The sequence below is a fragment of the Capra hircus genome, chromosome 12, assembly GCF_001704415.2.
Source record: "Capra hircus breed San Clemente chromosome 12, ASM170441v1, whole genome shotgun sequence".
In the NCBI taxonomy this organism is placed as follows: Eukaryota; Metazoa; Chordata; class Mammalia; order Artiodactyla; family Bovidae; genus Capra; species Capra hircus.
The window spans coordinates 13,602,665-13,616,243 of NC_030819.1; the positions used below are offsets into that span (position 1 = coordinate 13,602,665).

General features: G+C 38.6%; 1 protein-coding gene across 1 annotated transcript in view; it reads left to right on the plus strand.

Moving 5' to 3' along the window:
- Positions 1-13,579, plus strand: part of LOC102187779 (multidrug resistance-associated protein 4-like) — a 210,362-nt gene that overhangs the window by 176,490 nt on the left and 20,293 nt on the right. Inside the window, 2 exon segments of the mRNA XM_018056290.1 lie at positions 2,954-3,109; positions 9,381-9,470. Of these exon segments, the coding sequence (XP_017911779.1) occupies positions 2,954-3,109; positions 9,381-9,470 (246 nt within the window).

The following is a 13,579-nucleotide window of genomic DNA, read 5'->3' on the forward strand; positions in this document are numbered from 1 at the left end:
TTGCCAACAGAGGTCCATCTTGTCAAAGCTATAGTTTTTCCAGTAGTCATGTATGGATATAAGAGTTGGGTTATAAACAAGGTTGGGCACTGAAGAACTGATGCTTTTGAACTGTTGTGCTGGAGAAGGCTCTTGAGAGTCCCTCAGACAGCAAGGAGATCAAACCAGGCAATCCTAAAGGAAGTCAACTCTGAATAATCATTGGAAGAACTGATGCTGAAGCTGAAGCTCCAATACTTTGGCCACCTGATGTGAAGAACCATTTCAATGGAAAAGACCCTGATGCTGGGAATGATTAAAGACAGAAAGAGAAGGGGATGACAGAGGATGAGATGATTGGGTGGCATCACCAATTCAATGGACATGAATTTGAGCAAGCTCCAGGAGATAGCAAAGGACAGGGAAACCTGGCATGCTGCAGTCCATGGAGTCGCAAATAGTCAGACATAACTGAGTGACTGAACAACAATAAAATGTCTTATAATCATTGTATTATCTTTATAAGATAATAAAATTATACTGTATTGGTGTTTGATGCATGATACTGGATGCTTGGGGCTGGTGCACTGAGACGACCCAGACGGATGGTACGGGGAGGGAGGAGGGAGAGGGGTTCAGGATGGGGAACACATGTATACCTGTGGCGGATTCATGTTGATGTATGGCAAAACCAATACAATATTGTAAAGTAATTAACCTCCAAATAAAATAAATAAATTTATATTTAAAAAGATAATAAAATTAGGTAAACCCACTTTTCTTATGTTTAATCTCTATAAAGATAAATTCATTTTTGAAATGCCATGATTGAGTTGACAGACTAAGATTTGAGACTTTAGAAGTATTCAAATCAGAAAACATGAAATCTTCCAAGCATTCTGATTATATTGCTCAGAAAGATTTAGTATTTCTTTTTTTAAAGCCATGAGTTTTAAAACTTTACTGATTTACAAATGATCCAAGCATATCTTACACTATCATCAATTCCAGATTTTAAATAGAGATGAAATCATCTCTTGGAAAGCTTCCTTTAGAGAATTTGCAGTTAGGCTTCCCTGGTGGCTCAGATGGTAAAGAATCTGCCTGCAGTGTAGGAGACCTTGGATTCATCCCTGGGTCAGGAAGATCCCTTGGAGTAGGAAATGGTAACCCTCTCCAGTACTCTTGCCTGGAGAATTCCATGGACAGAGGAGCCTGAGAGTCTACAGTCCATATGGTCACAAAGAGTTGGGCACAAGTGATTGACTAATATTTTCTTTCACTTAAAAATTCATTGGTAAAAACTGCCAGTTTCTGCATATATATTTGAATGCAGTTTTATTCCACACCAGCATTTTACGTGGGAGAAGGAAATGGCAACCCACTCCAGTATTCTTGTCTGTAGAATCCCATGGACAGAGGAGCCTGGCAGGCGACAATCTATGGGGTCACAGGAGTTGGACATTGACTCAGCGACTAAACCACCAGCCACTAGCATTTTACCTACATTGTAATGATTCTTTAATCTTACTGTTAGTGCATTTACTTTCTCTCTGCTTTGGTTTTAGTAAATAGACTGACACCTGACATGTGTCTTTCCAAGGTTCAGTTTTAAGTATTAATGTATTGATAAAATCCCTTTTGAACTGCTCTGATGAAAGGTCCCATGTAAACAGCAAACGTTATTTGTATCATTGTTGATCTCATTATGGAAATTTTGTCTACTGGCCTCTTTCAAGACTGAGACCTGCATTTTATATTTGAAGATGTTTCCTTTCAAGATAGAATATAATTAAGATATTTAATATCAGGAAGTGATTTCATTTTTCTACCGAAGAATAATTCCTCTTAAATAAATAACACAGAAAGTGAGCACTTGTTTGTGTATAACACTCTGACTTGATTTGTAGACATCTCTGTAAAATTACCCATGTAATACTCAAGGTCAAATTATCCAGGGAGTAGAAATAAAACTAATTTAAAAGCTGACTTCTTATGGACCACTTAGGAGACTGCTAGGTTTTCACTGCAGGCAGATTATTTTTTAGGTCTTCTTCCTTTACTTATGAATGTTAGTTACACACACACACACACACACACACACACACACACACACACACACACTGCAGACACATATATGTCTCCCCCTTTAACATACCACATAATGATCAGTCACTCAGTCGTGTCCGACTCTTTGAGACCCCATGGACTGCAGCACTCCAGGCCTCCCTGTCCATCACCAACTCCCAGAGTTTACTCAAACTCATGTCCATTGAGTCAGTGATGTCATCCAACCATCTCATCCTCTGTCGTCCCATTCTGATCCTTATATGATAATTATAGAAAACAAACAATTTTCAGCATATTAAACATTTATTCAGGGAAATCTGAATAAAATTGCCTGACATTTTTAGAAGGCATGAAATTCACTATAGTTTATGTTGTGTATTCTTGGGATGATGGTGATCTCAATCAAGGACATTTGTGAATTTCTGTCATTTTTGGTTGCCACAATTTGGGGGTTGCATCTGGTGTCTAGTGGGTTCATGGCTACTGTTAATCATCCTACAATATACAGGACAAGCCCTGAACCCTTAACAATGAATTACCTGGTCCAAAATGCCAGCAGGGCCATGCTTGAGAAGCTTATGAAGTTGCTCAGTCATGTCTGACTCTTTGTGACCCCATGGACTGTAGCCCGCCAGACTCTTCTGTCCATGGGATTCACTAGGCAAGAATACTGAAGTGGGTTGCCATGTGCTTCTCCAGGGGATCTTCCTGACCCAGGGATTGAACCTGGGTCTTCTGCACTGCAGCCAGACACTTTACTGTTTGAGCCACTAGGGAAGTCCTGGGAAACTTATAGACTACTCTTTATATATAATAGAATTTTAAAAATTTGTTTTCAACAGTCAAGGTTCTCCTGGGTTTTGTGTATCCTGTTAATCCTTCACCCCTCTGGCTCTCTTTACAGTATGGCATCTTTGGAAGAACAGGAGCTGGAAAAAGTTCCCTCATTGCTGCCCTTTTTCGATTGTCAGAACCTGAAGGTGGCATTTATATTGATGGAATCTTGACAACTGGCATTGGACTGCATGATTTAAGGAAGAAAATGTCAGTTGCACTTCAGGTATGCACAGCAGAGCACTCTCACATGTTCTTTTTATAAGGTATCTAAGTTTAAGTGTTTTTAATTTGATTTTTTTTTCAAATTATGTGAATGAATTGATCCTTTTTTTCCCAATAGAGCATATTTTTAGCAGCAGGTATTTTCAACAGACACTTTCATCAGATACCAGGTTTTGTGTTTTTGTTCATTTGTTAGTTTTGTGTGTATGTGATGTAATAACTTACTGAGATAGATTTCTTGACTCAGACTTCCTCAGTTTCCACAATTTTATTCACTGATAATCATATAATTCTGAGAACAGAAGGATAAATGGCTTGTTTATTGCTAGAGAGGTTCCTATAGGGAAACATGAATTTTATTAATAAGTGTCTTACAGATGTAATTTTGTTGTGGGAAACCAGGACATCTTTTAAAAAGTGATTATCTCCTTGGAGAACTTTCTGTGAAATTTTGGGGCTTTGAGAATTATAGGATATACAGATGCTTTGGGGAGACTTTGACAATTTGGAGGCAATACAGAATAGTGAGGAAGAGCAGGGGACTCAGAATTCTGTCTCTGTGCCTTGGTTTTCTCTGTCTTACAAGGCAGATAACAGTATCACCCCCTCAATCTGTTGTGAGGATAAAATAGGTCAATGAGTATGAAGCATTTCATGTAGACCCATATGTGCCTGCTGTGATGGTGGAGTGTTGAGTTGGCCATCTCTTCCTGGGCTCTGATTCTGTTTTCTTTTATTCTTCATAAAGCAGTATAACTTTCAGGGAGAGTTTTGGAGACTGGATTATATGCACGGCAGACACTCCTGTCATTCCTGTGGTTCATTCACTCAACGTAATTCTGTGACATTTACTGAGAAATTGCTATCCTCCAGGTATACAGCCAAGGGCAACATAGGCCCTGTGTCCTCATCTATCATCCTGCCCTCTGCTTTGACAGACTTGCTGATTTTAAAAAAAAGTTGAGTTTTTATTTATATACTTAGTAATCATCTGCCTATCAAAGGAAGCTCAGAAAAATACCCTCTTGGAGAGGGAGAGAGTGGGATGATTTGGGAGAATGGCATTGTAACAGGTATACTATCATGTAAGAATCGAATCGCCAGTCTATGTCCGACGCAGGATACAGCATGCTTGGGGCTGGTGCACGGTGATGACCCAGAGAGATGTTATGGGGAGGGAAGTGGGAGGGGGCTTCAAGTTTGGGAACGCATGTACACCCGTGGTGGATTCATGTCAATGTAAGGCAAAACCAATACAGTATTGTAAAGTAAAATAAAGTAAAAATAAAAAAAAAAAGAAAAATACCCTCTTGAGATGAGAAATAGAGAGGAGATGAGACAGAATGAGCCAGGCAAATGGGCTTCCTGGAATGTGGGTGCAGTGTGTCCTGAAATACCTGTTTATCAGGAAGCATGTACAACATGGCACCCAAAGGAAGGTGAATGTGGACTTGGGTGCAGCTGTTGCTACCTACTCGTGACCTCGAAAATACTTGGAATTACTCTAAGGAATTTTTAAACCAAGATACTCTTTTCAGACTCTAGTGAAATGCTGCCTTGCACCCCTTAAGATGTCTGCTATCAAAGAAAAGAGAGAGAAAAAAAGAAAATGACAAGTGTTGGCAAGGATGTAGAGAAATTAGAACCCTTGTTCATTGCTGATAGAAATGTAAAATAGTGCAACCACTATGGAAATCAACTTGTTGGTTGCTCTGAAAAGTTAATGATGGAATTATCGTATGACCTAGCAATTCTACTTTATAGTATAAACCCAAAAGAATTGGAAGAAAGGTCTTGAAGAGATACTGGAACATGCATGTTATAGCAGTATTATTCTCAACAGCAAAAAGGTGGAGGTGCCCAAGTGTCCATTGACAGATGAATCGACAAACAAAATGTGGTGCGCATACATACAGTAGAATATTACTTAGCTTTAATAAAGAAGAAAATTCTGACACATGCTATAGTACAGATGAACCTTGAAAAAAATTAAGCTAAGTGAAATAAGTCATTTACAAAGGAGAAATACTGTATGATTCTACTAATAGGAGTTACCTAGAATAGTAAATTCATGGATACAAGATATAGAATGGTGGGTACCAGGAGTGGCCAGGAGAGGGGACTTGTTTAAAGGGCACAGAGTTTCAGTTCTTCAAGATGAAAGGAGATCTGCAGCTGGATGATGGTGATGGCTGTACAACAATGTGAAAGTATTTAACACCACTGAACAGTGCAGTTAACGTGGTTAATCTAGCAAATTGATGTGTATTTTATCACAATTTAAAATTTTTTTTCCAAAAGTATCCCTTTCAGGAAAAATGGATAGTCCCCATATTTAAAGATTTCCTGTGGCTATTAGATTTATGAATTGTGGTTACAGTAGAAAATAAATGAGCTTAGATTCCCAAATTTTATGTTTTGATGGTACTCACCTCTGAAATGGCCATGTGAGATTAGTTAGTAGAAATAAAGGGCATGTCTATAAAGTCCTTTCATATCTTTGGATACAAAGCTTTAGAAACATGCCCTGCATTCTTTTTAATGTTTCTTAATAGGAAAAAGTTGTATGCTTGTGTACATAAAATAACTCTGTAAATAAATAACAATTAGATGATTCTTGGCTCTGCCAATAATATTTGGAAGCACATCTGAGCAAAGACTAAACATACCTTGACATCAGCATGTTGTAGTTCTGTTCTGTTGGTTTCCATCCTTCCTTTGAGCATGTTCTAGGTACTCTCTCCAGAGAGCATGTTTAAAAATTAGTGCTAGCTTTGTATCCATGAAGATTCCACTTTGTATGCCTTTGTCTCCAAGGTGCAGTGTTGGTTGATTAAAGAGAAATAATCTGGAGAGAGCTTGGAATGTGTAAAGATTCCCAGGAAGCCATTCAGGAGACAGACAGGGCTAGAATGTTTGAGAGTGTAGACCAGGTGTCAGTGACCCGGAGTTTATTCCTGCTTTTCCTCGTCAACTGTAGGGCCTTGATAATGTCACTTGGCTGCCAAGCTTCAATGTCCTCATTCTTAAACCCAGCCTGGAGATCATTGCCCCACAGATTTGTTGTGAAGATATAACTTAGTGAGATAATGTTTGTTTCCATGTCTCATTCTTAGGAATGCTCAGTCATCAGGAACTGTTATTATTCATAAGAATCAGAGCACTGGCCTTTTGGGCATTATTTCTACTGAAGTAAAAGACTAACACCTTCTGAAATGACTTTACTCTTTAATTTCTGTGTATGTGTTCATGGTCTTTGGTGATTTTCTTTATATTTATTGTCTAATAATAAAAACTAAATTGTTTACATAAATATGAATAGTAAAGCCAAGAAACAGAAAATAAAAGCAAACAAACAAACAAACAAACAAAAAAAACACAATAGGAATTTTTGGGAAAGGCATAACAGAGAACTGTATATAATGTTTTCCACCAAGAGCAAGAAATCAGACTAAAATTTTTTTGTATTTTGACTTCTGGCTTTCCTCCCACTAGCTTCTTCCCTGACTATCACCTTGTACAAACTCTTTCTTTCCAATCCCCCACCAAGACCTCTAGCCTTTCTCTCAGCCCTCCCCACACTCTTGACTATTTTCTTTCTCTTTTTGAGGACAGGGCCTGTATCTCTCATTTCTGTTCAAGGGACTCAAGAATCTTCTCCAATACCACAATTCAAAAGCATTGATTTTTCAGCTGTATTGTACTCATTATATATTTTCCCCATTTTTCCTACCATCCCACTTGAAAGGACTCCCCAAATCATAGCAAGAGTGAATAAGTATAGAACAAAGCCAGAAGATACTACTCCTATCGCTCTGTCCCTCATTTGGAAATATCAGTTTAGAAATGGGTTTATGCACTTGTATGTCATGGGCTAATATGTTTCAGGAGAAGATACTCAAAATCTTATCCCTCCCCAACCAAGAGTCCTTTGTCTTTACAGTGTCTTGCTAGCTGCAGAAGTGGAGAAATTCTGTTAGTTTGGTTACTAGAATTTACTTGTCTAAGTGCAAATCTTACATTCCTCTCCCCTCCAAATGAGTAGGAAGCATTGATGCTTGTGTATTAACACCCCAATGTAGGGAACTTAGGAAGCTGAGAGCAGACTTTGCGGGGGGTGAGTCCAGTGCTGTTTCTTTGAGTTGCCTCTATTAGCTGAGCCAGGCTCACACCATCTTCCCTGGATCCCTGGTCCCTGTGATCCTGGAAGCAGCAGAGAGCTTCCATGGTGGTCTCTCTTCCTCCCAGGCTCATCCCCATCACTGCTGACCCTTCATGAACAGGTCAGAACTGGGGGAGATGTGATAGTAACAAGGACTTGGGTAGGAGCAGAGACAGGGGAGTGGGGACATAGACCATCAGTCCTGGGGGGAACTTTTAAAGTTGAATACTGTGTTCTTAAGAAGGTACTCCTCAACTTCTGTTCAAAATTTCAGGAATAAGCAAAACTGAAAGTTATTCTTAAATAATTTCCTTAAACACAACAGGTAGCTGAAGTATGTGTGTTCTTTATGCTCAGGATCTGAAGTAGTTAAATATGTCCCTCAGAAAGACCACCGGTTGAAATTATATGCAGGAGTAGACTGCTTACTTGAAGGAACCTAGAAAATGGAGGGAAGGAGGAAGAATATTGGGGACCAGCCTCCCCTCGCCTGGCTATGTCACTTGTGTAAACCTCAGGAAGACATGCAGAAGATACCTGCATATGGGAATCTTAAGGTTGATAATTACAAACAGTAACAAGTTTTTATAAAAATCTGAAGTAGAATGATGGTTAGTCCCCTGACAAGGAACGCTTACCATTTTTTAGATGGTTGTTTAGTCTTTGATCCTAAATTCAAGTTTTAAGGGAGACCTTAAATTTGGGTCTTGAGGTTTTTTTTTAGTTCAATTCAGTACTCATCCTGAAATATTGTATGACTAGTGATTTTCAGTGCTTTGGAGGCATACGGGCCACTTAATCAACTTTGTGTGAATAAATCTCCCTTTATGTCTTTTTAATTATGGATTTGCTCAGAGATATCTCTTTTTTGGTGGCACACCCTGAGTTTTCTGTCTTCTTTTCTCTCTCACCAGACTTAAAACTGAGACCATATTAAAGGAAGGTTTGGAAGGCTTCCTGAGTATCATTCTTCCTCATGATTAGGGGAAAGAAATATCTGTCTTCATCTTTCCTCTCAGGCTTTTGTGAAGTGAGGAGGAAAGTCCAGCCCCAAGGCCAGGTGGGATTTGAATGTGGTGATTCGGAGAAGTTCCAGGCACTTGTGCAAGAGTCAGGTCTCCTCTTGTTCCCACATGAGTGCATTCCCTTGTCCTGCCCTCTTCACTGAAAGGAGCTTATTGGGTGCTTCACTGCTGCCCATATTCTTATGATCTGGCTAAGCCTTCCAGAAGAAAATGTAAATGGCCTACATGAGCTTATGTACAGGATTCTCTCTTGAAGCTGAGGACACATATATTTCTAGAGTAATTTACTTATGGCTCCTCCCGAAGCGGATGAATAGGAAGAACGATTTAAAGTATCATGACACAGGTCATGGTGGGTTTCAGGTCCTCCTGGCCTTGCAGTTAGTAACGAGGTTCTGTGAGGCAGGTCTCTCTGACACACAGGTGAGAGAATGTGGGGACAAGCTGATGCCAAAATCAGAGATGATCTCTCCATGGACAGAGGTGCTGCAGACCCTAGGAGCTGACGTTCCCCTTACACATGTGGGGATGTTCATTTCACACATGTGGAGAAATTCCAGATCCTAGAAGACAGTCTGACCAATGGGGAAAATAGCCTACTTTATTCTTCAGTGCTAATGTGTAAATATTTAATGGTTTGCTTTGAGGCATAAACCTCTACTAATCATGCTGTTGGTATTTCCCAGTCATACCAGCATTGACAGTTAATTTATGTAGATCTTGATGTTAAGTTTCTCGTGTAATTATTTCCTCAGTTTGTGTGAGTGTTTAAGCAGATATTTATTGCCAGGGTAGTATTAAAAAAAAATCAAATATTCCTTTGTGTTCAGTTTTTTCCTTAAGATGAAAACACTTTCAACACTTTCTTCTGTTAGTGTTCAGTAGTCCAGAAGATATTTTATAGCACATTATGTACAATGGAAAATTATTTTAGAGATACTGTTTTGTAAACATACATTTTCAACTTTATTATGAATAATTAATGAATTTATATGTTTTTGCATTTTAATTTTGACATTCTGTACACATTGGAATAAAACGAAAAAAGGTTAAGGTAATAACATTCACTATTTTGGGGTATTTAGGAACCTGCTTTATTCACTGGAACAATGAGGAAAAATCTGGATCCCTTTAATGAGCATATGGATAACGAACTGTGGAATGCCTTAGAAGAGGTAATTTATTAATAGTAACTTGTTAGCATCAGTATCTGTGTGTTTACATTTAGAGCATTGCAGATAATTAAGGGGAGCATATCAGTTTCACTGACTTCATTTACCTCCTAGGAAAACACTGATGACATGGGTGCACTTAAAAATGTGTGTATTACTTAGGAATATATCTACCTAAAGAAAGAAAAAAACCTATATATAGAAAACTATAAAACCCTGGTGAAAGAACTCAAAGAAGACACTAATAGATGGAGAAATATACTGTGTTCATGGATCAGAAGAATCAATATAGTGAAAATGAGTATACTACCCAAAGCAATCTATAGATTCAATGCAATCCCTATCAAGCTACCAATGAACGGTATTTTTCACAGAGCTAAAACAAATAATTTCACAATTTGTATGGAAATACAAAAAACCTCGAATAGCCAAAGCAATCTTGAGAAAGAAGAATGGAACTGGAGGAATCAACCTGCCTGACTTCAGGCTCTACTACAAAGCCACAGTCATCAAGACGGTATGGTAGTGGCACAAAGACAGAAATATAGATCAATGGAACAAAATAGAAAGCCCAGAGATAAATCTATGCACATATGGACACCTTATCTTTGACAACAGAGGCAAGAATATACAATGGAGAAAAGACAATCTCTTTAAGAAATGATGCTGGGAAAACTGGTCAACCACTTGTAAAAGAATGAAACTAGATCACTTTCTAACACCATACACAAAAATAAATTCAAAATGGATTAAAGATCTAAATGTAAGACCAGAAACCATAAAACTCCTAGAGGAGAACATAGGCAAAAAACACTCTGACATAAATCACAGCAGGATCCTCTATGATCCACCTCCCAGAATATTGGAAATAAAATAAAAAATAAACAAATGGGACCCAGTTAAAATTAAAAGCTCTGCACAACAAAGGAAACTATAAGCAAGGTGAAAATATAGCCTTCAGAATGGGAGAAAATAATTGCAAATGAAGCAACTGACAAAGAATTAATTTCAAAAATATACAAGCAACTTATGCAACTCAATTCCAGAAAAATAAATGACCTAATCAAAAAAAATGGGCCAAAGAACTAAACAGACATTTCTCCAAAGAAGACATACAGATGGCTAACAAACACATGAAAAGATGCTCAACATCACTCATTATCAGAGAAATGCAAATGAAAACCACAATGAGGTACCATTTCACACCAGTCAGAATGACTGCTATCCAAAAGTCAACAAGAAATAAATGCTGGAGAGGGTGTGGAGAAAAGGGAACCCTCTTACACTGTTGGAGGGAATGCAAACTAGTACAGCCACTATGGAGAACAGTCTGGAGATTGCTTAAAAAACTGGAAATAGAACTGCCATATGATCCAGCAATCCCACTGCTGGGCATACACACCGAGGAAACCAGAATTGAAAGAGACACATGTACCCTAATGTTTACTGCAGCACTGTTTATAATAGCCAGGATGTGGAAGCAACCTAGATGTCCATCAGCAGATGAATGGATAAGAAAGCTGTGGTACATATACACAATGGAGTATTACTCAGCCATTAAAAAGAATACATTTGAATCAGTTCTAATGAGGTGAATGAAACTGGAGCCGATTATACAGAGTGAAGTAAGCCAGAAAGAAAAACACCAATACGGTATACTAATGCATATATATGGAATTTAGAAAGACGGTAACGATAACCCTGTATGCGAGACAGGAAAAGAGACACAGATGTGTAGAACAGTCTTTTGGACTCTGTGGGAGAGGGAGAGGGTGGGATGATTTCGGAGACTGGCACTGAAACATGTATAATATCATATGTGAAATGAATCGCCAGTCCAGGTTCGATGCATGATATAGGATGCTCGGGGCTGGTGCACTGGGAAGACCCTGAGGGATGGTATGGGGAGGGAGGAGGGAGGGGAGTTCAGGATGGGGAACATGTGTACACCCATGGTGGATTCATGTTGATGTATGGCAAAACCAATACACTATTGTAAAGTAATTAGCCTCCAATTAAAATAAATAAATTTATATTTAAAAAAAGAAAAAAATGTATTGATGATGATGAAAAATCAACAATATAATGTGACACGTCTTCATTTTATCTATTTCCCTAGAACCCTGAACAAATAGATACATTATCTTTTCCTACACTACTCAATTAGATGTTAAAACTCCGGGATCAAATTCTATTAGTGACCTAGTGAATTAATTCGGAGAAGGCAATGGCACCCAACTCCAATACTCTTGCTTGGAAAATCCCATGGACGGAGGAGCCTGGTGGGCTGCAGTCCACGGGGTCACTAAGAGTCTGACACGATTGAGTGACTTCACTTTCACTTTTCACTTTCATGCATTGGAGAAGGAAATGGCAACTCCAGTGTTCTTGCCTGGAGAACCCCAGGGATGGCGGAGCCTGGTGGGCTGCTGTCTATGGGGTCACACAGAGTTGGACATGACTGAAGCGACTTAGCAGCAGTAGCAGCAGTGAATTAATTACTCCATTACACTCCAATATTCATTTTATTCCTCTGGCCTTCAGTTCAGTCGCTCAGCCGTGTCCGACTCTTTGCGACCCCATGAATCACAGAACTCCAGGCCTTCCTGTCCATCACCAACTCCCGCAGTTCACTCAGACTCACGTCCATCGAGTCAGTGATGCCATCCAGCCATCTCATCCTCTGTCGTCCCCTTCTCCTCCTGCCCAGCATCAGAGTCTTTTCCAATGAGTCAACTCTTTGCATGAGGTGGCCAAAGTACTGGAGTTTCAGTTTCAGCATCATTCCCTCCAAATAAATCCCAGAGGATCTCCTTCAGAATGGACTGGTTGGATCTCCTTGCAGTCCAAGGGACTCTCAAGAGTCTTCTCCAACACCACAGTTCAAAAGCATCAATTCCTCTGGTCTTAGGAAACATCTATTAAGTGGAGACAATAGTAGTTTTTCCTTATTGACTAAAAAAATATAAACAAGATCACACTAATAAAGTGTAGAAGTTCCATAGAAAAGTGTTTATAAAGGTAAATTTTATAGTAGGAATTGATAATGATTATTTATTGGCAATTATATAATTTTAATGCTCTAGTATTAATGCAGATAACAGAACCCTGGAACATCTGCTCAGTTGTTATATGAATAGGTTCATTTCTAGAGAATTTTCGGTTATTTGTGTCATGTTTTCCCTTGCCCCACTTTGAATTTCCTCACCCTTGCGTGAAAAAAATTTTGACTATTAAGTTGCTGTCAGTTTGTATTTTAATACAAACTATTCTGTGTGTTTGCACTCATTTTACAGATCAGTTCTACTGTTGGAAGAAACCCTAGACTTCTAAGCCATAGATAGACTTCTAATTTCTCCTAGGACCTAGCTCAGTCTTTTGCTTTTAAAAAGTAAGAATGAGTATTCCTATGCATTAACGACGAAAGATCAGAAAGAGAAATTGAGAAAACAGTCTCATTTACCATTGCAACAAAAACAATGAAATACCTAGGAATAAACCTACTTAAGGAGGCAAAAGACTTGTACTCATAAAACTACAAGGTACTGACAAAAGAAATCAAAGATGACGTGAAACAGATGGAGGGATATACCATGTTCTTAGACTGGAAGAAACAATATTGTGAAAATGACCATACTACCCAAAGAATCTTCAGATTAAATACAATCCCCCTCAAATTACCAATGGCATTTTTCATAGAATTAGAGCCAAAAATTTTACAGTTATAATGGAAACACAAAAGACCCCAAGTTGCTAAAGCAGTTTTAAGAAAGAAAAATAAAGCTGGAGAAATTAGGTTCCCTGACTTCAGAATATATTACTGAGTTGGCCAAAAATTTGTTACATAAGATTTTATGTAAAAACTTAAATGAACTTTTTGGCCAGTTCAATACGGATCTAGAGTAATCAAGATGGTGTGGCACTGGCACAAAAACAGAAATATAGATCAATGGAGCAGGCTAGAGAGCCCAGAGATGAACTCACACACCTGTGGTCACCTATTCTGTGACAAACAAGGTGAGAATATACGATGGAGAAGAGGTGGTCTCTTTAGTAAGTGGTGCTGGGAAAACTGGACAGCTATGTGTAAAAGAAGAAAATTAGAACACTCC